Raw genomic sequence first — 25,868 nt, 5'->3', positions numbered from 1 at the left:
AATGTGCAGGACATTCTAGCAGTGAAGTAAGAATGAAGTGTGACCATGTTCAGAAGTTTAGAACCGGCATCTGGATTTGTCTTTTCAGCAGTGGTATGGGGAACATGTCCTTGGTGACAAAAAATAACTTCTTGCAATGAAAGACATCTGCTGTCTTTTCAACAGTAACTTCTGTAAATTGACCCTGTTTGAAATGACTTCGTATTTATTCCCAGAACAGTCTACTCCAATTCTTTTTTTCTTCGTAACTTTGGTTTTTTTTTTTTTCTTAATGCTCATTCTGCCACTGTAATATACGTGGAAAAATAAGGAGAGCTGAAAATGGAGAGAAAGGAAGAATGTTGAAAATTAGTTTGTGCTCTGTAGCAAGTATGCATCAATGTAAGGAAGGCTTAGTATACCTATTTGATATGTTTTGATGTCTGTCACTAGTTGGAAATCACCTATTTTTCATTTGTAACATAACACCTGTATTTGCATATTAATTGAGGGGGTTGTAGGAAGAGAAATGTGATCACCTGCACCATCTGAAAAAATGAGCCAATACCAGCATGAAAATACCTTTTCCTTTTCTTAGCGCTTTGGGCCGTGTTTTCACAAGCAAATCAAGCTGCATTCCAGTTTTCTCTGTCACTGTAACAGTTGTGCAACAAATGTTTGGGTAGCCACTTCACAAACCTCTCTTGGGAACTTAACCAGGATAAAGGTAAGCTGACACAACAGTGAGTTACATCTTTTTAGTCAGATTTGTACCAAAGTGTGTGGTTGCATAAATGCTTGTAGCGATATAGAATTGGGGAGGACAGAATAGGAACAAGTTGCTGGAGCCAGGGAGAAGGTAGGACTGTTGCTTTTGGTGGTAGTTGATTCAAATGAGGTTGTGGTTTCACAAGCCATTAATGGGACCGTGATGTTTCATTTAGGGGTTTGGGTGTTTTTTATAGCTGCAAGTACATACAGCCATTTTTAACTTTTCATTAAATCAGCTTTTCTGTGAATGTATAACATGAGTATTGAGTTATAGACAAAATAGCACTTAGTGATTTTAATTTATTATTGTGAAATAGCAGAGAATCAAATAGAAAATACCTTCCTTGTGGATCTCATTTTGAGATGTAGAAACTGCTACTGAAGGACCAAATCTGTACATCTAGGTGCCATCATTCTCTAATCAGGAAGCTAAGAACACATCCAGGTGGTAGCTCTAGTGAGTTGTTCTCACCTGTTCTGAGTTACTACCAGTTATGTACAGCTGCTTCAGAGTAACACTTTCTTTCATGGTAAAAGTGGAATAGAAGGTCTGAAATGCTGGAATAAATTATCTTGTTTGTGTACTTGCTCCTGGATGTTTGAAGTGTTGACTGGTATTGGACTGGACTCTTGCCTGGACTCTTGTCTTTCATTACAATTGAAAGTTTGAAAGTTTCCAAATGAGGCTGGGTGGCATGGTTTAAGTGGAGATTTGGTTTTTTACTCTTCAGCTTTCTGGTTTAATAGTCCATCTTGATCTTCAGATGCTTTGAGAAATTTGGTTCTTTTCCACATTGTATTTTGGGGACCTGGAGGCTTTTTGGAGGAATTGAGACTTGTCTCCTTTCAATCTTAAAGACTTTTCAGATTCCCTTGATCATTGTCTCTGAATTTCTACAAACTTTGTGTGTTTTCATAAATTAGGTACATGGCATATACCATGTGTATAGTTGCAAGAAAAGAGAATAAAAGCTTAATTTTCTCCTAGATCCTTTATTACTGAAAAAATGTGAGTGTAAAAATGGTGAAGCTAGTTGTTAGGATATATAAACAATACATGGTTGGCAGAGGACAGCATGAAAAAGAATTGAAGTGGGGGGAAAAAAAGAGAATAAGTGTGGAAAGGTGGTCATATTGGATCCAGTTAACTTCATACTGAATTAAAAGCAAGTGATGTTATAAATGAGCTGTTAAGCACCCATGGACTTCATGGCCTTATTTGATAAGATATCATGCTAATATAGTTAAATAGTGTAGTCTTAAAAAAACCAAACCAACAAAAACAAATCAAGTAGACATACTTCTTGTATGTAAGGTTCTGATGAAGTGTTAACAAGCTCATAGTTTAAACTGTATGCTTTGTAAAACACTTATGAACCTGCATGGAATTTCTTTTGGATTGTATATTTGGACTTGGCTTGTCCTGTTCTGAATGAGTCTTCTGTGATCCTATACATATGTGAGGTGTAGCAGTCTATTCATTAGGTAATTTGGATTCTGTGTTTTGACAGTAGCGCATATAGTCAGAGCGTAAGGCAGGTCAAGTATTTCCTCTTCACTAAAGAGTATGTAAGGGTGTATTTATGCAGTATTTCATTAAAAATGAAGCATTCATTACATTCTGATTCATTGCATGTAAGCTGAACAAAGTTTATAAATGCTGTGTTTGGGACTTTAAAGTGTGTTGTCCTGTTTCCAACATGCAGTCACCAAAGTTAATTCAGACATTGAATATTGAAGCAATGTTTACAAGTGCATATCTGTTAGAGGGGAATGTTTACTGTCTGAGTTGAATTCTCGTATGCTTTTATTCCTCTCCCATACCGTCAGGTTTCTGGCGCTTTCTTTTAAATTGTTCCCAGATGTTGTTAGAAATGAAGTGTTTTACAATGCTGTTAGATTTCTTTAAATCATGAGATCCGTCTCCTGGCTTGTCATAGCCCTTGGGAAATTCGTGCCTGTAGGCTGAGAATGACTGTGGTAAATACGCAGTGCAGCTAAAGTTCTCCTTTTCTCTTTCATCTGGGGGAGGAGGGGGGGAGAGAGGGAAGTGGTGGGGGCAAAAGCATCCTGTTCTTGAGAGAGGTTTGTAATATCAGCAAATTTGAACACCACAAATGAGAGGATTTATCAGAAAATGTATTTTTCAATATCTTTGAGTGTGTTCTTTATCTTTTCTAGTGGGAATTTATTAAAAAGTCAACAGCATCATCTAAAATAATTTATTAAAGTGCAGTTCTGTCACTTGTTTACTGTTTCTAGTAGTATTGGTTTAGTGTTCTTGTAGTATTGTATTGCATCTACCCATGCTTCTGATAAGCCTTATGTAATACACTCAGTTTGTTATGTTGGGTTCAGCCATAACTTCTGATCGGAGTCCTGAATTATTGGGGAAAGAGCTGATAATGTTTCTCTTTCATAAACAATTGTCAAAAAGTACTTTGATGCTTAAAAGACTAAACCTTTTTGGTAACGCTCAAGCCAAAGTTGTTACTCTTTGGGTGTTTTATACCTTGGATGTAATAAAATCTGGGGAATGTTTGAAATATTTAAAGCCCTATCTGGAATGTGAGGAAAATAGTTGGCAAAGACTTCTAAATAGTATATTTTTGATTAACCTGAAAGGATAGTATGACTGTAATGACTTCCTGAAATTACATAGCTACTTAATATAACCTGTGATAGCGTGAAGCTTTATAGTAGTCTGTTGGGGGGGGGGGGGGGGGGGGGCAATCTGAAATCCTGCTATGTAAATCCAGCTTGTGTAGTGAGGGATTCTGAGTTAGCTATGATATTTAAAGCAAGGAGCTAGGACATTAATTTGCTAAGCTAGGGGCTTTTTCTTTCTCTCTGTATAATTGATTTTGTAAATTGTAGCAGAGACAGAGTATATACAATAACTAATTACTTACAGAAATTAACTGAAATATCAAAGTGATATCTTCAATTTACAGTATATAAAACAATTTTTGTATATATAATTTTTAAGTTTCTCTGAAATACATATTCAAAGTCTGAGTTGGTATATTTTTCATCTTTTTCTGAAAGTGATCCTACATGTCAGTTGTACATAATTCCATTGATTGAAGCCATACATTAATATGCTGTTTGCATACCACGGATGGCAATGCTCTCATAGGGGTAAGGGTGTGATAACATGGGCTTCATTGAAAGGACAGTATTGACTCTGCAACAAATTTAAGATTAACTCACTGCAAGAAGTTAGTTTGGCAATTGCCTTGTTTATTTTGTGTAATAGTATTTTGGCAGATGCTGGTTTCATAAAGAAATGTTCTAGATATCTCTGATCTGAATAGTTAGCGGTTTAGCTCTTATGGAAGATTAATACAGATTAATGTTCTTGACATTGGTAGGAATGGAAATATATAATTGAAAACTTGTGCTGTTGAGGACTAACTGTCAGAAGATGACCTATTAATAATATAATAGCAGTTTGTACTTCTTATTTTGTCCTTTATAATCTCCTTCCCTCATGCTAAAATGGATATTCAATTAGTCTCTACCGTGTTGCTATTATAGGAACTTCCCTTTGCAGTCTATGACGAAATAAAATCATTGTGGGTTTTTTTTGTTCATTTGTTATTTTAACTTACATTTGGACATTTCTGTGATCTATGTGTTTGTAATCTTCACTCCTGTAATACAATCTCAAACTTGCTTTGATTCTTTAGAACACAGTAGTTTGCACAGATGGGGAAAAGAGTTAAGTGAGCATTGCTCTTGGATCTTCCATTCTTCATTGAATCCGATTCCCTATGTTCTTAAAAGATCTGAGTTCACTTTCCTTATCTCTGAAACACTCGATAGAATTTACCTAAATTAGTTTAAAGGTTTCTTTGCTTTGCGTGATTTGACTAGCAGAACTGGCATGCTTGAGAATAAGACTAAGACTAGCAAATGTTCCAGGTGCTTGGGAAATGGGTTATAATTCTGAAATTTGTGTGTGAGATAGTGGAGTGATGAAGAGCATTGCCCTTGGAGCAAAATGCCAGTCCTTTTTGGCTTAGCACCCTCTAAAAGAAGATGCACATAAAAACAAAGCCAAGCACCCCAAACCACAAATTGAATAAAGTTTTATCTCTGCTGAATAAATGTAAGTAAAATAAGTATTTATGTCTATGCTGTAATTCAGGAGGTGCTTGTGTCACATAGTAGTGCCGGTCTAAGAGTACATATTGCCTTACTTGAAATGCTTATATTAAATTGCTTTACTAGACAACTGTCATCTTAAGATAACCCTGTTGAAGTAAATGACAATTACCAGGCAGTTACTGCTTTTGATTTTGTAATATAACTACTCTGTGTCCAAGTACATCGTGTGTCTTTTGCTGCATAGCTGGTTTTAAAGTTACATACTGAATGAAGTGCAGAGGTGTCTAGGCTGCTTAAGAACCGATAAGGAAAAATAACTGTGTATATCTAATAAGATGTTTACTCACACAGTAAGAGATATCTTTGTGTTTTACCAAAAGCTTGGCAAGTATGTATGGGAGTGAGTTAGCAGAGGTTTGTTACACGTTTGTGATTTCACGGTGAACTGGAAGAACATTTCTCATATGAACCTGTACATCTGTGAATCAGACTTGTGAACACTGATTTATGAGAATAAAACAAATGTAGAATTTATGATACATGCCAATATAAGGAATTAACTTTTTTTTACTTGTTCTTCTGAAGCAAAACCGTTAAAACTTTTTCAAGTGTAATGACAAAATCTTGTGATTGACTCTGAATGTATTCATGAAATGCAAAATGATATGTTTCAAAATGAAGAGAAAACTCTTTTAACTGCTCATGAAACACAAATACAGAAACTGAATATCCACTCTATTGAGTAATTTGTGCTCCTTTTGGATTTTTGTGCTGTGGATTAAGAAATTAACAGCTTTTTGAAAGCCTGATTTACTAGGAACCAGACGTTTATGTAATCACTCTTACGTTCTGCTAGTCAGCAGTTGCTGATGTAAGTAACTTTTTGAAGCTGAAGACAACTCAAATTTGAGCTGTTTCAGAATTGTAAAGTTCCTGCAGGTTTTGGGAAGAGCATTCATTTGGTACTGGGGATGCTTCAGCTGTTTACGTAGTAACTGCTGTACCATTGCAAATTAATGCCTGGCATGTTAAGGAAAAAAAAATTGCTGCTTAATTATCTTAATATGCCTGACTATGAACTGATTCAGTCTCTGCTGCTACTTCTGCCTATTCAGTTGAGCTGTCCAGGCTACAGATAAGGGCTTCTAAGCAAGGCTAGGTGGATAGCTGTGAGCAGAAATAACTGTAGTTACCACTGAGTGAGCTAATACCGCTAGTAATCTTGAACTTTGCAATATCCTACCCATGTAAATATTGTGTCAGAAAAATAGAACATTAAAGAGAGAGAAGGAATGTTTATGTTTCAACTTATACTGAGTGCCTGGGTTAGTGTATTATATTTACAGTAGAAAGCAATGTAGTTTGAATAACGGAGAGTTTCCATAACTTCTCTAATTTGTTTCTCAGTTTTGTCCAGCTAAATTTTTCCCTAGTTATATCTGATTAGAGATCTGTTCTTACATTGAGAAGGACAAGACGTGGTCCTTCTCATGGTCCTACCTAATCTTGGTATTAGGCATTACTCAATTTAAAGGAAATATGTTGATTTGATAGGCATAGCTTTGTTGATTGCTATATACACCCTTAAGAGCTTAGGGTACTCAAACTGCATAAAGATTCTTCAGAGCTGATGTTGAAAACTAAGTAAACTTTAATGGCCCTATTTGTGCATACACATATATACTATTTTTAAGAGCTTATAGATTTCAGGTGTGGATTAAACAAACTTAAACATACTGTTCTGTGTATGGACACACGTACAGTGCACTATGATACAATGGTAAAGGTTTGATTTTATGCATCTTGCAACCGCGCTACCTAGAAAGGTGATATCCTCAGGTTAATTTAGTATGCAGTATTGAGGTGCCCTGTAAAATGTATTCACTAACTATTCTTGAGACTCTACTGTAGTGCCCACAACAGAATTAAAAACATTTATTTTTATAAAGACGGGTAGTAACGGTTTTCTTTCCTCACTTCCATTTTAGCAGTGACCTGGATTAGTGTTAAGGATACTGAGGAAATACTTTTGAAGTGGGGAAAGAACCAATAAGAAATTAAAGATAATCTTCAAAGGATGTCAGGTTTATTCCCTTTTAAAAATTTTTTTGATGAAAGATCACCTACATATTTTGGGGGCTTTTTGAGAGATGAAATCTTGAGGGATGGAGAGGGTTGGGGGGTAAAAGAAGGAAAAAAAAAAAAAGGCATGAAAAGAAGCAAAAGCCTCTTCAGCTATGTCAAATGCCCATCGTGCAAATAATTTGAGAGGAAAATATTATTTTGTACATTTCCAATATAAACCCTCCTCTGATTTTTGCAGCCCACTTTTGAGTCATTTTCAGAAAGACTGTTTAATTGATACTTGTCATGTTTTAAGAATTACAATGAAGTTGTAATTCCCTGCCCTAAATTGTGTTTTGCAGGACAAATGGATGTCCCCAAAATGAAAATTGATAATTTTCTATGAAGACAAGTCTTTTTTTTTTTTTTTTTTTTTTTTTTTAAATAGGGGTGTTAAATTGAGCTAAACTCCATATTTCTATTTGTATAGATTTCCCTTGTAGTTTCAGCTAGATATAATAATTTAATATATATGTATATTAAAATATTAAAACAATAAGTTAATTTAAATGTTATTGAAATAGACTAAGTATAGTTAATTATAATATTTGAATTTGAAATACTGGACAAAATTATTGTTCAGCAGTTCTCATTGTGTCTGGAGGTGGCTACATTTCAGTGGTGGGTGAAAAAACTGCTTAAGCTGCTCTTATTTCAAAGATTGCCGTGTAAATATCCTGCTTTACTTAGATTTCAAGTTGTTGCACTTATCTGAAAAGAGGAAGTCTGCCAAATCTGAATAGGTTTGGTTATGCTTGCTTAAGTTCTTCTAAAGGTTTTCCCTGTCAAACTGACATTTTTAATATCATCTTTAAAAATCACAAAATAGAGGAAAAAAAATCTCTTACTGTCTCTTTCTTTTTAGAGAGGATCTGACGAACTTCTTTCAGGCAGTGTACTCAATAGCCCGAACTCTAACATGAGCAGCATGGTAGTTACTGGTAAGTGATGCCCTTTCAAAGGAGAAATCTATCATTTATACTTGGACTCATTTCCTGTTTACAAGGGGAGAACACTGAAACAAGAATCCGTTGTGCTATAGAGGGGTGAACTGTTGGCATGCATTAGACTGTAGTCACCTTGTATATACTCGCAAACCTTGCGTATCTGAGAAGAATGATCCCATAAAACAAGAGGCAACTTTCAGAAGTCTGTACACTAAATTGTTGGTGGGTGATGGGAAGAAAAATTACACTTGTCTGTACAACTGCCTTCAAAGTAAGGAATCACAACTACCAGGCAAAGGTAAACAGCTTAACAACTCCTGTATGACATCAGCTTTTTCACACACAGACATCTGTGAGTCTGAGCATTACAAGGAAGAACACTGTCCCAGTTTCATAATATAGTATGGATTCAGGAAAACAGAGTTTTGCTCTATTCTGGTTTAGACTGCTAAAGCAGGAAACTTCACTTTGCTACTTCAGTCTGAGATCGCAGCGGTAGAATCTCAGAATGTCAGTGCAAAGTGAGGGTGGTTGTTCTTTAGCCAAATTTCTGGTGATGCTAGATAGAAGGGCTTTATATGAATTGGCACATACGAAAATGCCTTCTATTGCAGTTAATGCTTCTGTATGTTGAACGTGCATTGAGTTCCCTTGGAGGGCTCACTTCAGAGGTCTTGCTTTTTCTCTTTTTTTCTGCCCTTGCCCCCCCCCCCCCCCCCCCCCCCCCCGCATTTTTTTTTTCTTTCCTCAGAGATGTGGAGGAATTGGTTCATGGCATCAGGGTGTTGCTGGGCTTTCCAAATAGTTGCCTGGTTCACTGCTTTAATGTGCCTGATCAATTTTTCTGTAAGTATGCGTTGAGCAGTATAGTTGCTGATACAAGTAGCAGACTCTTTCCTTTTAATCTAGTAGTAAAAGATTGGGATTCAGGGTGCAATTTCATGTTACGTTTAGGCTGCTGTTGTAGCAGCTGTTGCCAGAATGGTTAGTTCCGTGCTTTCTCATCCTATATCCTTAGCACAAGCAGAAACCTCCCCCCTCCCCCCCCAACTCTGTATGTTTGTGCTCCACACTCTATGTTGGAGTGCTCATACACTTGCAGAATGAGCTAATCCAGCATTAAACTGTACTGCCAAAAAGCGTAGTTTTCCCTTGGAACAACTTATTGATCAGTCATGGGGCTGCACGATTGCTAGATTCAGTGCAATGTGGGGTGGAGGAGTGTGGCAGCAGAAGAGGGGAGAACCACTTCCATTAGCAGTTCTATGACCAAAGGTGAAGAGATGATACTTCTTTGGAATAGATAAAAAATGCAGTGTAGTGCCTTCATAGCCATTTTAGAACCCCAGAAGATTTGTTTATGTCCCCTGCTTTTCTTCCTTCTGGTTCTGAAAGAGGTCCCCCTTCTTGTTCTCATTTTCTTGATGTCCCCTGCAGCCCTGGATATTAGTGTTTCAGCAGTTTGCTTTACTTAAATAAGGAACTAGAATGAAAAGGAGTTTGGGTTGTGTGTGTGTTTGCATTTGGGTGGGTGGGGAGGACGGCTGGGGTGGGGAGGAGAGCAGTGTTACCAAGACAAAGTCCTGAATGTTACCACATTTTCCATATATTGTCAGAGAAACTTTCAGTTCAGGAAAACTAAATGCAAGTTAATTTATCAAAGGAAAAAAAACGTTGAAAGCTAAAGGGAAAAAATTGAAATAAGAATTATTATAATTTTGAGTTTTCAGAAGAAAAAATACAGAAATTCTTTTCTCCTCAAAAAGTTCTTAAAATGGAAAAGAGTGCTTTGATTCCATTATGTGGACTTGGGAGTTTGATGTATTTAACAAATACAGATTATCCTCCCCACCTTGTTTTTGTTTCCCCCTTTTTAAGCTGATGTAGGGTTTGGGTTTTGTGTTGTGGTGGGTTTTTTTTCTGTTTTTGTTTTGTTACCAAAGAATAAGCATTTGTGAGAGAGTTTTCAGATTAATTGATTCTTTATGCTTTATACAAGTAAGACCTCTTGATATGTCTCTAGGCATCCAGAACCATAAATGACTTCTCAGAAACGATCTCCTTAACAAGCAACAGTGGTCTAAATAGTGGCCTGATTCCTGTAGTATCAGTTGCCTGTTATAAAAGTTTTCATATTAATTGTGTAATACGTAAAGGAGGTTGGTGGAAAAATAATCCCAAACAAACAAAAAACCCCAATCTGAATGCAGTATTACAATTCAAGCCATTCTCTATAGAGCTCAGTGGAAAGAGGGCTAGTTTCATTTGGGTTTTTTGGTTTGTTTTTAAGCGGTTTCTTGGGATTGTGTTCAAATTTCTCTTCTGCCTGCCTGCCTTTGTTAAATAGCATAAAAAAACCCCTGTAGAGTAGGCTAAATCCACAATTCAGTGTTATTTCCGAATATATCCTCCCATAGCTGTCTTGTTTATCATGAGCCTAGAAGTACTTTTTCTGGACTTGCAGTTTACAAGTTCAGAGTGTAGATTTGGAGATAATTTGATCTGAAATGGAAACCCGTATGTTAATTTTTCTGTACCCATCTCCTGAAGCCAAATGAGTTCAGGTATTCTTTATGTCCAAATTAATGTCCTCCTTTTGCTTCAGTTCTGTTGTTACTTTTCTCTTTAGAAGAATTTAAAACTTTTGTGAACAGTTTTTTTGCTGTAGCCAAGGCATGGTAGTGATGAATCTTCCTCAGATTTTCTAGGGCTTAAGAGAATCTGTAACCATTGATTAAGTTCTTTGTAAAGAAGACATGTTGTAGAAATTGGCCTACTCTGTAACTCTTAAAATTAATACTACTTCTTGCCCTGTCATTCTTAGAGTTTGGAAGTGTCATGATTTTATGAGACCTGGTCATCGTTTTCTAGAGTACATAGAAAACTATTCTGGTTTTGACCTTGATATTTTCAATGTCTGATCCCATGATATTTTTCCAAACAGATACCTAGATGAACAGAAGAAAGAGACAGTTTGTCTTTGTAATCCTCCGAGCCTTACTGGTAAAAGTATACACCATCAAAAAACCAGTTGTCGATAGCAGTGCCCTAGCAGGCCTAAACTTAGAGCAGAAGCTTGTGAATCACAGCCTCATTTCTTTCTAAATCTCTGCTATAGAAATATTAACCTAAAACAAATTGCCTAAGTTGTCAAAAAAATGACCTTTTCATGGAAGTGTGTGTTTTTGGTAGAACTGGGGGCTGTGTCTTTAGGAGTGAGACTGGAGATGAGGTTTTCAAAAATGATTGTCCTACCCTTTTATTGTGGTAACAGTTCCATTAGGTCTTTTTGGTATTCAGCTGCCATTCAGTTAGAATACTGTAGTACTTTAATGCTTTTATGAATACTCTTGCTCTAATTCTCCTTCTTAGTCAGAGAAAGGTGTGAAACATGCATGCTTTCTCTGCCCTATGGGGAGTCTTACATATGAATCCCTCCATATATTTTTGTGAAAGAAACTTGCAAAATTGTTGGACAAACTTTTGGTTTGCATTCTTACTGATCATTTGAACCACTGGTAATTTGATAAACAATATGGAATTAAGGAAAATGCTAGCATGTTGGACTGTTGTCCAGATGACATTGATCAAAATACAAGGCCTGATCCTTGAGCATTTTCTAAACAGCTTTGTCATCAGTATCCATCTTCAAGACTGTATAAATGAAAGGAAGTTGACAGTATGTTATGTTAACATTCAGTACAAGTCAAGTTACTGTCTTAAGTACTTTGTGTGCCTTTTGTAAAAGAACAGCCTTAAAAGAAAGTTAGACTTGGATAATTGAGGATGACTACTGTGTGAGTTCTTTTACCACTTAATTCTGAACCCTTGTATCTCCTGTTTTGGACATAATTTGATTACTGTCCTTATTGTTGTGGAATGTCATTTCACTTAAGCATATCTAAATATACAAGATTTTTTTTTTTCTTTCCTGAATTAGTAGTATGGCTGAAACATCATTCTGTAAACACTGAGGGAAGAATCCCATCTACTAGATCAGAATTTGTTGCAAGGGAGGACAGCTTGTAAGGTTCCAGGTCAGCAAATATCTAAGCTTTTCTAACTAGTTCTCTTTTTGATCTTAGATGTTTTAAGTTTCTGAGCTTTTTAGCACCAGCTGATATTGATATGTTGAAGTTGTATTGTCAGAACCAAAGGTATTCTAATACTGCTTGAACTACTATTAGTGTTTTCCTTCAGCTTTTCTGAAAATATTGTCAGTCTATTCTTATTTTCTGTCATAATCTTGCTTGGCTCCAGTCTCTTTGGAGAGTATAACCCTCTCATAAAGATCTGTGAATTCTTTTGTGTGTGTGTGTGTGTTGATGCACAACAGACAGTGACTAGAAAGGCAGTTTAGGTAAACTAAAATATGGTTTGGTAACAGGATTCTGGGAAACCAGAGCTGAAGCCAGGATATTTTAAAAATATTTTTGATTCTGGTTGTTTTTAAAGACATTAGTTATGCACATTGTAAATGACTGTACATAAATAATTTTTTCACCTTTCAGTGCTGTATGTTCCGTGAATACGTAACTGCCATTGCTTATTCTGCAGCTTTTAAATCTAATGAAAAAAAAGTCCCTTCTCTTTAAGAACTAGAAAAGGCGTTTCCTCTGTGATGGGTTACTTTTATGCCAAACTTCTTGTGAGGCATTTTTCTTTTCAGGTGGAGGACTGCTTAAAGGAAGTTCTAGGAACAGTTGTATGTATGGAGATGCTCATGCCATGAACTGTATTGCTGAAATCCACACAAAAAAAATAAAATTTTTAAGAGATGTAGATAAAAAGTGAAAAATGTTGGTGAAAGTGTTATGAAAATTGGCTTGTCAAAGGCAAGGGGTTGAAGAAAAATTGGCAGGTTTTTTTACTATAGCTGCCACCAGTTTCATTGTTCACATTTTGTGTTTTAAGTTCAATCAGTAAAAACATTTCAAAAATAATTTTGCAACTGAGCTCACCAAACTCCTGGAGCTTTAAACGATACTATTAATCTTGATCTTGTTTTTACTTCATTAGCAGGGAATGTTAGCAGTGACTTTGGTAGGTAATTCATTGTCTTAACAGAATACTTAGCACTGAGGTATACAAGCTAATAATATTTCAAGTGCTGTGTTTAACTTGGGGAATAAACATAGATGTGCTGTTTTTGATGGCACATTAAGTAAAATTGGTTATTAGTTAACATTAATGATGCCTAAACAGAGGTAATTTACTTCTGAAGTTTGCAAATTGATTACAATTAATAGTAATTGGAAAGATTTGAAGTACAGCACATGCGATTGGAAAGTATAATAATTTAATAATAGACTATAATTTACATTTTTCTACAGATATACATGGGCATGTGCATGTGGATGAACTAAATTTTAATGCTCTGACTGCCTGAACAATGTATCTTTTTGTAAATTAAGAAACTTTAAAAAAAAAAAAAAAACCCCAACAAAAAAAAACACCAAGAAACCAAACCTCTCAAAAAACCTTAGGATGGGAGAAATAAAATGTGGCTATTATTATTAATTTACTTAATTTCTGTCTGCATCACTACGCCATGGTAATTCATTTTTGTTCCACTTCAGTTGCATTTCACTCTAGCCTTAGTATTTTTACATATTTTAAGGGCCAAAGTGAAGTGCATTAGTTTTAGACTGTGCAACATCGAACAGCCACTATACCATCTTTTAAGTGTGTTATCATAGTTGCTTAGAAAACTTAGTGCTCAGTGGGATTTGAAACAGAGGTGCAGCTTATGTGCAGATGTTGCAGTTAAAAGCTGTGTAGTTAATTTTTCAATTCCTTGACCATGTTTACTTATTTAAGCTCAAATTCCTGATAGGCAGTATTCTTTGTACTGTAAGATAGTTTTACTGTTGATTGGTCAAATTTTTCCTTTGCACATGGCCCATGTCCCTGGTGAAAATCCACTTCTTACTACTGGTTAATGTTTTAGGTCAAGTGGTAAGACTTCCACAATGTAGTAGTGGCCTAGCAAGGCAAGGATAATGGGGTATAAATACTTTGAAGTACAAAGTCTTGCAGAACACACTCCCCCCTCCAAGCCCCAAAACAACAACAAAAAACCCCCACCAACCAAATAAGCATAATTAACACTGAACATGTAAACATTAATTTTAAGGTTAACAAATGCAGACTTCAGAGAACTTCACGTTCTTCATGTTTTTATCTTATTTTTGAGTGTAGTATGTCCTTTTGTGTTCTTTCTCTCAAACATTTTAAATTCCAGATTTTATCTTTAGCTTGAACTTTTGAAGATGTCTGCTGAAACAAAGGTCCTGTTTTTCTTGTTTTGGGAACCTGTTGGCACTTGTAGAAGAGTTTGTCACTGGATCAGACCAAAGGTCTCCTCTTCCTACATTCTAGCTGTGGTATCAGGCTGGGTGTATGCATTCAAGGAAAGAACCTCAGAAACGAAACCACAATAGTCTCTGTTATACCCTCCCAATTTGCGGTTGTCTGCGGTTTCCTTAGCTGGTTGTTTTACGCAGATGATTATGTTCAGTAGCGACTGCAATTTTTAATCTTTCTGTCTGGTCATAATCCACAATTGTAAACTGGGTATCTTCATAATTTCATTGCCTTTCTTTTGGTCAGGTATTTCCTGTGTGGATATGTGTCCTATGTTCTACTTGTTGACAACATTAAATTTCATATATTTAGGTAATGTGAAAGAAGTAGTACTTTCTACATTAGCAACAACAATGAATAATACTGTTAGTAAGCTGCTTTAATGTATAAACTGATTGTATTGGAGGATGAAATAAGTGTTTCGGGAAAGCCTAAGTATTTACTTCTTTTTTTTTTTTTTTTTTTTTTTTTTGTAGTTGGTTGTTGGTGTGTACTGGCAGTTGTGAAACAGATTGACTCCTGCAGAAAGGATGTTTATTTATCAGTTATTTCACTACTGCAGATATGCAGGGACTTACAACCACCATCTTGTCATGAATTTTTAACATTTTTTTTCCCTTCTTTCCAGGAAATAATAGGTGAAAGCAACTTTTTATTGTATGCAAAAATCTTTGCCCATAGCCATAGTTACATTTCTGTATTAGGAGATTGTGTGAATATGAAAGAAGGTTATTGTAAAGGAAAACTACACATCTAAAATAAAGTCTTCATATATTTTCAAGGTAAATTATGTATTTTTGGCCTCAGAACACTTAGGTCTTGCTTATGTATTTCTCGAAAAATAAAAAAAAAATTGTGTGTAGAGAAAAACTCCTCTAGGATGAAATCTTATTAAAATATGTTTTCAAAAATAGTTATCAGCAGGAAGTAAGCTATTCACTGTTCGCTAGGAGTTATGCTGAACTTTAAGATCAGTTTTTCTGCAAAAACTACTTGGGAGCATTGAATCTTCATAGCTTGAACAAATGAATGCCACGGACTTACAGTATGCCTTGTATACATTGCACTTCATTCTGTTGCTTGTCTATATAGGTTTCTGTTTCTTTGTTTAATAATACAGGAGTTTCTACCTAAAAATGCCAGGAACCCAAGTTGTTTAGATAATGGCCATTCATAGGCGTCGTCAACTCTTAAGCATTCAATTTCAACAACTTGATTTATGCTAAATTGAAGGAACTCTGTGCAACAGGGATGTGGCTTATGTATCAATTATGTTTAGACTGTAGTATCCTATTTAGATGGGAAATAATGCTTTGAATGCCATTTGTAGAGATGAGATTTTGTTTAGAAATAGCTGATGTCATATGGAAACTGGATTTTTCTTCGCCTTGGTGGAGAGCCAAAGAGGGCTTACATCAGTGCAATGGCCATTACAGGACAGGAATTTTTTTTTTAGTAGTCTGAATTGAAGGTAACAAATATTCAGGGTTAGATTTCTAATTATTTTTTTAATTATATATTTCAGGCTGTGACTTGATTAGTAAATGAACTAATAGTGACACTGTGTTTGTCGTAGTTTAACCCCAGCTGGCAACTAAGCCCCACACAGCCGCTCGCTCTCCTTCCTCCCCCCCCCCCCCCCCCCCCCCCCGATGAGGGAGAGAATCAGAAGAGTAATAGTGAGAAAGCTTGTGGGTTGAGATAAAGACAGTTTAATAGGTAAAGCAAAAGCTGTGCACACAAGCAAAGAACAGCAAGGAATTCATTCACTGCTTCCCGTGGGCAGGCAGATGTTCAGCCATCTCTAGGAAAGCAGGGCTCCATCACACGTAACAGTTACCTGGGGAGACAAACACCACCATTCCGAACGTCCCTTCTTCTTCCCCCAGCTCTATATGCTGAGCATGACATCATATGGTATGGAATAGCCCTTTGGTCAGTTGGGGTCAGCTGTCCCAGCTGTGTCCCCTCCCAGCTTCTTGTGCACCTGGCAGACCATGGGAAGCTGAAAAGTCCTTGGCCAGTGTAAGCACTACTTAGCAACAACTAAAACATCTCTGTGTTATGAACACTGTTTTCAGCACAAATCCAAAACATAGCCCCATAGTACCTACTGTAAAGAAAGTTAACTCTATCCCAGCCAAAACTAGTACAGTGTTTTAGTCATGCTATTCTTACGGTGACGTTTTTATTATTTTTTTTTTTTCCCCCAATGTAGATATTGTAGCATTATGCTCTTCAGTGCATCGTTATATTTGTTAAAGCATTAGCAGCAAGAGGTTTGAATTGGATCAGGCTTTTTAAGTCTGACGAAAGCCAAACTGCCTGATGACTTGCCAATAGGCTTCCAGTTTAATAGCAGTTCCTCAGCAGTAGTTACGAGTTGGCTTGTGAGGTTTCCCCCTCCAACATCCCCTTCCCCCCCCCCCCCCCCCCCCCCCCGTTTTCTGCAATTTTGTCTTTTTCCTGCTGTATAGGGAAGGATTTTTTGAGTTGCTTGTTTAACTCCATAGACTCCATTTCTACCACAAGACAATGTTATTCTTTTAGTACCTTGCTCTTCTTGACTTACCTTTTAACTTTATGGACACTGATTATGCTGATACAATTTGTTAGAGAATGAAGTTGTTGTTTTAACAGCAGTTGAATTCACCTTTCAGTGGCTCTGAACAAGTTGTGTTCCCATGTTCTAAACGTTGTGGTTTTCTATTCCCAAGTGTAGTTTAATGATGTGTCTCCAGCTGAGAAGTACCATTTAAAATGGCAAATAAGAGACTAAAGTTAGGGAGAAAGGTTTCATACAGTGCCAAAAAAAATCTTAATAATTGTTCTAAAAGCTATATTTTATTTGTTGCACAAATGTTTTGAAAAATTGACTTATGTATGTGCATGCATATTTAGTATATGACACACACAGAGTATTACTGCCATTATTGAAATAGTAAATTAGCATTAAGCTATGCTGGCTAGATAATCAAAAGTAGAAACAGTTCATGTTCCCTTGGCTTTCAAGAAAAGCAGTAGTAACTGGTGTTGTATTAATTTCTTCTGATTTCTTAAAAGCCAGTGTTAAATGTTTTGGGGTAAATTTTACTTTAAGAAGGTAGGCTTCATTTTTTATGAATGTTACCAGTTCAGCTTTCATTGTGCAAGGTATGCTTCTGCTGATAAGTAATAAACAGCTTTTGTTATGGTTGCTTGCCCTACTGCTGAAGACTTTCTTTGGGCATTTACATAGCATTGAGAAGGCTTGTTGCCAGTCCCCCCATCCTGTCGTCCCTGTCCCCATCCCCCCCATTTTTCTGGTTGCCATACATTCTTTAGTACATAATTCTTTATCTGTTTGTGTATATTATTTTAGTATATTTATATATCTGCTTTTTCACTTAAACATTTTGGCACAGGCACTTGTCTATATAGCTGCTTTTTACAGTAAGTAAAAAAGTTAAATAGTTTAGTGGATGTTTAGTTTAAGATAGTTTAAAAAATAAAATTGTGTATGAGACTTGTATACATGAGTTAAGTTAAAGCTGTTAACTTCTCTTTAAGAAAAGATATATAGTATAACGAAATATGTCTTTCAAATTTGTTCTTTAAACCTACTGCAGCAGAAGTTGAAAAACTGTAAAATGCAAATATTAGACAGCAATGCAAATAGATGTAAAAACAATTTATTCAAGTAATACAATAATTCTTAAAGGAACATTTCTTTGCAAATACCTACATGTGAGTGATTGTGTACTGCCATTGATACTTTTACTAATAATATTGGGATTACCTAAAGCCTAATCCAAATACAAGCTTCAGTTTAAAAAAAAAAAATTCTTGGACATTATGCTGTGGAAAAGTTAATATGTCACAATTACATGTTGAAAACCACACAAAAGACAAAAACAGCTCTGTAAGTACTGATCTGAGTATTCATGGTGTATACTTTTCTGGTGATGTAATAAAAACAGGTTTCTTATCAGTTTCAGAAAATCTTTTAGTTTAAAAACTTTATTTTCACTTTCTCATTTCTCATTGTTAATGTTTCATATTTAATTTTTGAAACTTGTAATGAATTCAAATTGTTTAGAAAGCTTAAGTATGAAAGGCATTGAAAATCTAGTTTCAGTATCACTGCAATTCTTTTATTCTTTGCAAGTTCGTTTGTAATGTGTTGTTTGTAATACATTGTTAAGCCTGCCACACTTTATAATGTTTTCTTCTAGTTTTTTGTAGAGATTTAAATTGAGAACTAGGGAAGACTATTGTGTAATGAGCTTCAGGTGAAAAATACAAGTACTTTTTCATAAACTTTGGGTGTCTGTCACTTTGAGGATAAAGTGCTATATTGTGTAATTTTGAACAGGTGAAATCTGGCTACCTGGAAGCCCAGTTTCGCCCCATTTTCCAAAATGATACAGGTTAGAGCCTTGAGTAGACTAAGGATGGACTTTGGATCCTAATTTAGTGTGTATTTTTGAAATTTGACTCTTGTGTGTTCCATCAAAATTTGTCCTTCTGTGCAGCACACCAAAATAAAATACATACTATTGCATGGATTTGACCCCTTCTAGCATTGTGAGTTGGAGATACTGCTAGCTGAATTTTGACCAGTTCTGATGTCGTTAGGTTTTTGTTGTTTTGTCTGCTATAGTAAGTTGGAAAAGACTTAAAGTGTTCCACAGTGCAAGAACTTTTAAAAAAGCTCAGTCCTGGAATTTTTTTTTGTGGGGTGGGGGAGTGGGGAAGGTTAAAGGATGACCTGCCTCTAAGGCATGCTATTTTTAACTAAGAGAATATCTTGAATTTTAGATTTAGCTAAATCTGAAGATACATAGCTGAAGTGGAAGTTAGAAACATTCAAATTAGAATGAAGAGGTTTAGCTGTTAGAAAAAGATAGAAGGGAGTGATGGAAACGGTTCCCGTTGTATAGATTTACCCTTTTTCCATCAGTTCCTTGAATGGAAGTATGGAAAATGACCTTATTCTTGAAAAAGTAAAAAATATGTTTGTAGGTTTGGGCAGAGACCCTGAGTTTGCCAGTTTTCTTAATAGCATTGAAAAGGTAGTTAAATGTCATAGCTGGTTTGGCTTTTCAAATCCAAATCTGGAGTGTGGATGTTCTTGACTTGTAAAAATGAGAGTCCGTTTCATTCTGTGTTTTTTAATCTTGAGTAAGTTGGCTTGGTTTAGGCAAACTGAGTTAAGAACTTGAATTCTTGATTATGATTTAGGCATGCCCTTAAGCAAAACTTTCTGTGCTCAAGACAGTCATAAATGAATGCAAAATTTTTATGCAGGGAATCAGATTAGGTGTAAATTACTTTCCTGGCACAAATTCAGAATTATATTCTGTAGTTACAGCTGAGCGGTAATTGAGGAATTCTTTATTCTCTTCCCTCTGGAAATTGCAACCATCAACTTTCTTACGAAGATGAGGCTTTTGGAGGATTTAACATACATAAACGCTTCCTATTGATTCCCTTCACACCCCATTTATTGTTTCTACTTTTTTAGTGAGTAAATAAAAGTAGTCTTGTTCATAATTTTTTTTTTTCCAATCCTCTTTGGTATAAACCCTCAACCCATGAATTTGAACCCTAATAATTACAAATATTTTTCTACTAGTCACAATTGTGTGTTTTTTGGAAATACAGGTAGCTATTGAACTGCTCTTCTAACAGGAAATCAGAGGTTGAATAGCTGACTTGCATGTTTTGTAGCCAGAAGTAGAAAAAAGGAAGTTTTAACACTTGCTTCTCTCATACCTAAGTGCATTCTGAGTTCCAGAATTAATTAATACATTAATACCCACATATCTTATGACAGTGTTGTTCTTTAGCTCTTGACTCTTTCTGATGTTTACTCCACTGACATATTTGTAGGCAGCAGTTGTATTACCTTTTAACCAAAGTAAATAATTTTTTTCTGGCTTTTCCAAAGCAAGACTTCTTCCATCCAACTGGCTAGCTCTTTATGGCATATGTTCAAGAAAAAGGAGCTCAAGCTGGAATTTTGCTGTAATTCTGTACAAGAATTCTGGACAATATTCCGAATAGTATCTTTCTGGTGCTTTGTACAATTATGTTAATGCTTCCCTGCTTCTGCTAGGAAAATCTTGTCTGGTGCGTGCTTCCTCCCCGTCCCCTTCCTCCCCACCCCCCCACCCCACCCCAATGGCTGCATCATGTTTCTTAGTTGGTTTTTCCTTTTCTATGGGTGAACTCATAGTTCATAATGGACATTTTTGTACTTGATCCTTAAATTCTGAGGTTGTGGATTTCAGCAGACTTTTGTGATGTCAGTCCTTTGGGTCATCCCCTTTCTCCAGTGTGGTCCTTCTCAGCATTAATAATGCTTTCTGTCTTCCTTTGATACTTTTCTACTTTTTGTGTCTGGTTCCGTAGTGCAAACAATCCTTACAACTTTCCTTTAGGAGCTCTTCTAGTAACTATTCACCACCGTTTTTCTCCTTTCAAAAAAATTCTGGGTAATCTCTAATTGTTTGGTGTGGGGTTTTTTTGTTTTGGTTTTTGTTTTTTGTTTGTTTTTTTTTTTAATGTACTTTAGAGTTCTTGTGTGAGCCCTTCTGAGTCATAATTAATATTCTTACATGCTATTATATGAGATACTTCACTGAAAGTGAGATGATAAAGATTTGCTGTGGTTTTTGTGTTGTTTAGAAAATGAGTTATCACAGAGGGCTATTGAGTTAGTCTTGAACAGTCCACCTTTCATGAAACTATGTAACATCTGTCTCTTCAGAATTTGTTCTGAACCCTTGAATTTTATTTAGATCAAACTAAGAGATGTTTACTTAAAAATTATCTCATATTTATTATTAAAAGCATTTTTAAATAAAGCACTAATAATATCAGTAAACTTTTCAAATAGAGTCTGAATATGTCTTTCAGCCAATGGTAATGACAACAAGAAATTCAAAGGTGACGATAAAATGGATGGGGCTCCTTCTCGTGTTCTTCATATCAGGAAATTGCCTGGGGAAGTGACAGAAACGGAAGTTATTGCTTTAGGTTTACCTTTTGGTAAAGTAACCAACATCCTGATGCTGAAAGGGAAAAATCAGGTAATTTGTTGCTTTCCATTTTTTAGTATGCTTACTGTCTAATTTCAAAATATGCTGTTAAAATGCTATTGAAATAGGTCATATAACAGTCAGTATTTAAAAAAAAAAGAAAAAAAACCCACACAACAAAAAAACCAGAAAAAAACACAACAAAACACCCCCCTTTGTTCCTTTGATGTTTTTTATGAACTTATACTGTCTTTTAGTATATTTTTGGAGGGAACGAGGGATGGTTGGCAACTACATAAAGCAAAAAGTTAGGTGTAAGATAGATATTTAGTCCTGCATCTTCACAGATTAATTTTTGGAGATGAAGGAGCTTACCAAATAAAGTTGGTATTTAGAGAATGACATCTTCTGAAGACTGATATTTGTTAAAATGTGTTGTCAAACCCTTTAAGTGTTTTTTATATGCTGCTAATATGAAGATTATCTGCTTTGTAAATGCTGAAAATTGTTTAATTACAGGCGTTTTTGGAACTTGCTACAGAAGAAGCAGCTATCACTATGGTTAATTACTACTCTGCTGTGACGCCTCATCTTCGTAACCAACCTATCTATATCCAGTATTCCAATCATAAAGAACTGAAGACTGATAACACACTTAACCAGGTATATTTGCTGTTATGTAGTATTACAGATGCAGACAGTAGAAAATGAGGCATGGCATGTATTCTTGGCTCATGTGGCATATGTTTAAATCATTTGGTTTCGTCCACGTTCTAACACTACTGTAGTCTTACCTATGATCATTCCATTTCGTGACATTGAAGGGGATTTGCTTTCTGTGTGATCTTTCCATTACAATGAATTTTCTTAATGTTTCCTTAATGTGAAAAGAAAAAGATTCTGAAGTGCCTTTTAACTTTAAATTTTTTCATAAAATAAGTTTTCATCTTAGTTTAGAGACTGTAGGATGAAAAAATTAACTTTCTAATTTTGACACCTGAGATTCTAATGCCAATTTGAATTTCCCTAGTGATAATGACTAATGCCAATGCCTCCATTTCAGTGCTTTGAATGATCGCTCTGGTAACACTGGTAACCTCAGCTTATGTGATCTGCTCTTGCTGGAGAAGAAAACCTTAATGATCACTGTAGAGACAAATATACTTAATAACAAAAAAATGTTTTGTTCCTTGCCCCTGCAGAAACCTATTTCACAATAAATATAGATGCATGTCTGTTTTTAGTAGAACAGGAAAATTAGCAAAGTTAACATGGTGACCATTTTGTACAAGTTACAGGGGGAGAAAAGAGAATCAACTTTTCCACAAGTCAGATTATTATTTTAAGGTTAATTTCTTAACGTTTTCTTTTTGATGTTACAAAAGACAGTGTAAGTACCAAATTATAATTTCTGTTACTTGTGTCCTGTCTTAGGTAAGGTATGTAAACAATAAAATTACAGCTGTTACCTTTAAAAACAATTTCAGGGTAATCTGTTGAAAGACATCTTTGTTCAGATCAAGTATAGTGTTGATTTTCCTGTTGATCTTTCTAAACATTACAGTTCCTTAGAATCATTAGATAGTTTGTCTGCTAAAGGTACTTCTTAAAAACTGAGATTTTCTTTTTTCCCCTCCCCAAAATGTCAGTTATAAAGAAAAATAAATACCTTCATTTACTTTTGAAAAAAGAAGATAGAGGATGAATTCTGTCTGCACACATAGTGGATGGACATACTCCCTTAAGAAGCTTTCTCTTACATTGTCCTCTGGCTTCTGTGGTGATACTGGTTTTGTACTTCATGTGTCCACTTTTTCAATGTATAGAATGTGCTGACTTTTCAACAGCTTTTATGTCACCGTATGCATTAATACCCAATTTTAACATATTCCCAGTCTTTCAGGTCTCTATTTCTTTAATTTAGAACTAAATAGTATAAATAGGTACTTGGCAGTATGTATTGTGTAACTAGTATCTCATGAGGCATTCTGTAAAACACAAGATGGTTGCATATTCTTTTTTCTGTAAGGAAAAATAAAGATGGTGCAGTTATTGCTTGTAGATTGATTGTAGTCTGCTTTTTTTTTTTAATACTCAAAACTTAAATTTTTAATCTGTATTTGAAAGCTTTCTCATCCAGCCAAATTCATTTTGAAATTGTCTTTTTCTGGCTGTTCAAGCAGGAAGATATGAAGAACTCAAGATGTTAGTACATATAACTGGAAAGACAGGATGAAAAATTTGAGAAAGCTGCAAGTATCTTAGTTACAAAAAAGAGAGGAAAAAAAATGTATTTAACCAAGGGGTACTTCAAACAGCCAGAAATAATGAAAGTAGGAAAAGTTCCATTAAGCTATTCTGTTCTGAATTTCTCAATAATAGTAGCTTCCAAGTTATTTTTAGTTATGTACTCAGAATGAGTTGGCTCTGAATAAACAGATTCAAAAGGGACCATTTAAGTTTTCATCTCAGCTTTATAATTCTGTGAAAATCCTTTTCCTGTGAGACATCAAAACACTGTGAGAGGAGCATTTAAACTCAGATTTAAAACAAACATCTCTCTCCTTCGTACAGTATCTAGACTCAGAAGAATTGAGAATAGAATGACCTCTGTATCTGTAATTCTCTTTAATCATCAGCCTGTCATAAATGCATGGTTTTAGTCTTTCTGCACAGACATTGCAACATTTAGAAATAAATAAATGTTATACTTTCTGAATGGTGTAGCTGATCCTTTAAAATCCGTTTCAATTTTGCAAAAATAAGAAAAAAAACTTCACATACTACTCAAATGTCTTCAAAAGTGGTTGTTTATATATGATACTAAATGTTATTTTGAACTTGTTTAACAAAATACTCACTGTCACAATAGTTTTATAGATTTTATCCTTATTTGCTAATGTTAAGTCCTGTATGCCTTCCTGTATTCACATTAACTTCAGTGGAATGAAATATGATATATAAGTATAGATGGATAGTGCTAACAAGGGTCATATGTTAAAATTGACTTCACAGATTTTGATTCTTTGGATTATACAGTCTAAACTTTTCCAGATGCTTGAAGGAGTGAGTTTTAATTGATATGTGCTGCTTCTGTGCTTACAGAAGGAGTAGGAAGTAATTATGCAACTCAGCTGAATATCTGGCGAGCTTGAAAGTTGTGTAGTTCATACATTGGAAAAAAAGAATGTGGTGTTATCAAAAGGTGTTTTTATGGAGTTACAGTAATTAATGTTAAACATAGAGGTAAATTTTGTTTTCCCAACTAGTGTTCATCAGGTCTTCTGCCTCCCCCTTTCCTTACTCATTGATTCATTTCAGTATGAGGAGTATCATGTAAGTTGAGACATGAAATTGTGTAGTAGCTCTAATACCTCTAAAATATGCAGGATGCGTTAATATGGTGGTTGTTATTTTTACCTGGCATGCTCACTTGTGTCTCTGTTTTGTATTGTTTTGCTTCATAAGGCTACTGTAATGAAAGTATTGAATGGAAACCCTTTTTTCTGCACTTTTTCTTTCTCAGAAAGGCATCTAATCTTTCTGATACTGTCCGTTTTGGCAGTGGAAGTAGTTACATAGATGTGTGTTCTTGTGATGTCATCATGTGGTTTCCTTTGAATTTCTAAAACCCTGCTTGTGTTTAAAAACAAAAAAATCCTGACACATGGAGAGGATTTTGTTTTTCTTTTTATGAAAGAGGGTGGGTAACAGACACCAGTTTGTTTACCTCTCTGTGGATACTACTTTCTGACACTTGTCAGTCTTGTGTATTATTGCATTGTGTTAAAACTGAGAAGTTTGGAAGTGTTAATTTAGCATTATCCTTCCTATCAGAGCCTTCTACATAATTCAAATGGCAGTGAAATGTTAACTGTAATACAGTCTCTTGAAAAACAGGATAAATACTTCTGGTTTCTGTAGGCTTGGGTTTTTTGTTGGTTGGTTTGGTTTTATTGTGTTTTGGTTTTTTGGTTTTGTGTTTTGTTTTGGGTTGGGGTTTTTTTTTGTCCCCTTAAAGGAAAGGAAAAAAAGTCTGTAAAGAGTCTTGAAACATAGAAAATTCTCGCTTTCTTTATCCTTACTAGTAGAACAATAAGCTTGCTACTAGGAAGGTTAATATTGGTGCCATTTGGAGCCCCTCCTTACTGTGACATAAGGATTAATTGATGTTTTCATTTTTATTGTCTCTTCTCACAGAGTCAGACTGCATTGTACTTACGCTGTGTTATGTCTGTAGCTCCGACTTTTAAATAAGTGGACTATTTTATGTTTCTGAAGTTAACTATATTAATATTGCTAATTAACTTCTAGCTATAATCTTGAAATATTAAAAAAATCTGTCGTCGTCTTTTCTTTTTTTAGCGTGCCCAAGCTGTTCTTCAGGCAGTGACGGCTGTGCAGGCAACAAATGCTCCCATTAGTGGGACCACTGTTAGTGAGAGCGCAGTGACACCAGCTCAGAGTCCAGTACTTAGAATAATTATTGATAATATGTACTATCCAGTAACCCTGGATGTTCTTCATCAGGTAAGGCAAATTT

At 35.4% G+C, this 25,868-nt stretch overlaps 1 protein-coding gene across 5 annotated transcripts in view; it reads left to right on the top strand.

Annotated features, from left to right (window-relative positions):
• The window catches only part of PTBP2 (polypyrimidine tract binding protein 2), a 55,200-nt gene that overhangs the window by 6,997 nt on the left and 22,335 nt on the right, over positions 1-25,868 (top strand). For 4 of the 5 annotated variants that reach the window (XM_075508307.1, XM_075508310.1, XM_075508309.1 and 1 more), the window contains exons 3-6: positions 7,853-7,928; positions 21,204-21,376; positions 21,845-21,988; positions 25,691-25,855. In XM_075508307.1, coding sequence (XP_075364422.1) covers positions 7,853-7,928; positions 21,204-21,376; positions 21,845-21,988; positions 25,691-25,855 — 558 coding nt within the window. The remainder of the gene's footprint in view (positions 1-7,852; positions 7,929-21,203; positions 21,377-21,844; positions 21,989-25,690; positions 25,856-25,868) is intronic. The other variant, XM_075508311.1, reaches the window with a different exon arrangement.

This window comes from Mycteria americana, chromosome 7, assembly GCF_035582795.1.
Source record: "Mycteria americana isolate JAX WOST 10 ecotype Jacksonville Zoo and Gardens chromosome 7, USCA_MyAme_1.0, whole genome shotgun sequence".
NCBI lineage: Eukaryota > Metazoa > Chordata > Aves > Ciconiiformes > Ciconiidae > Mycteria > Mycteria americana.
This window is presented reverse-complemented; position numbering and strand designations above follow the sequence as displayed.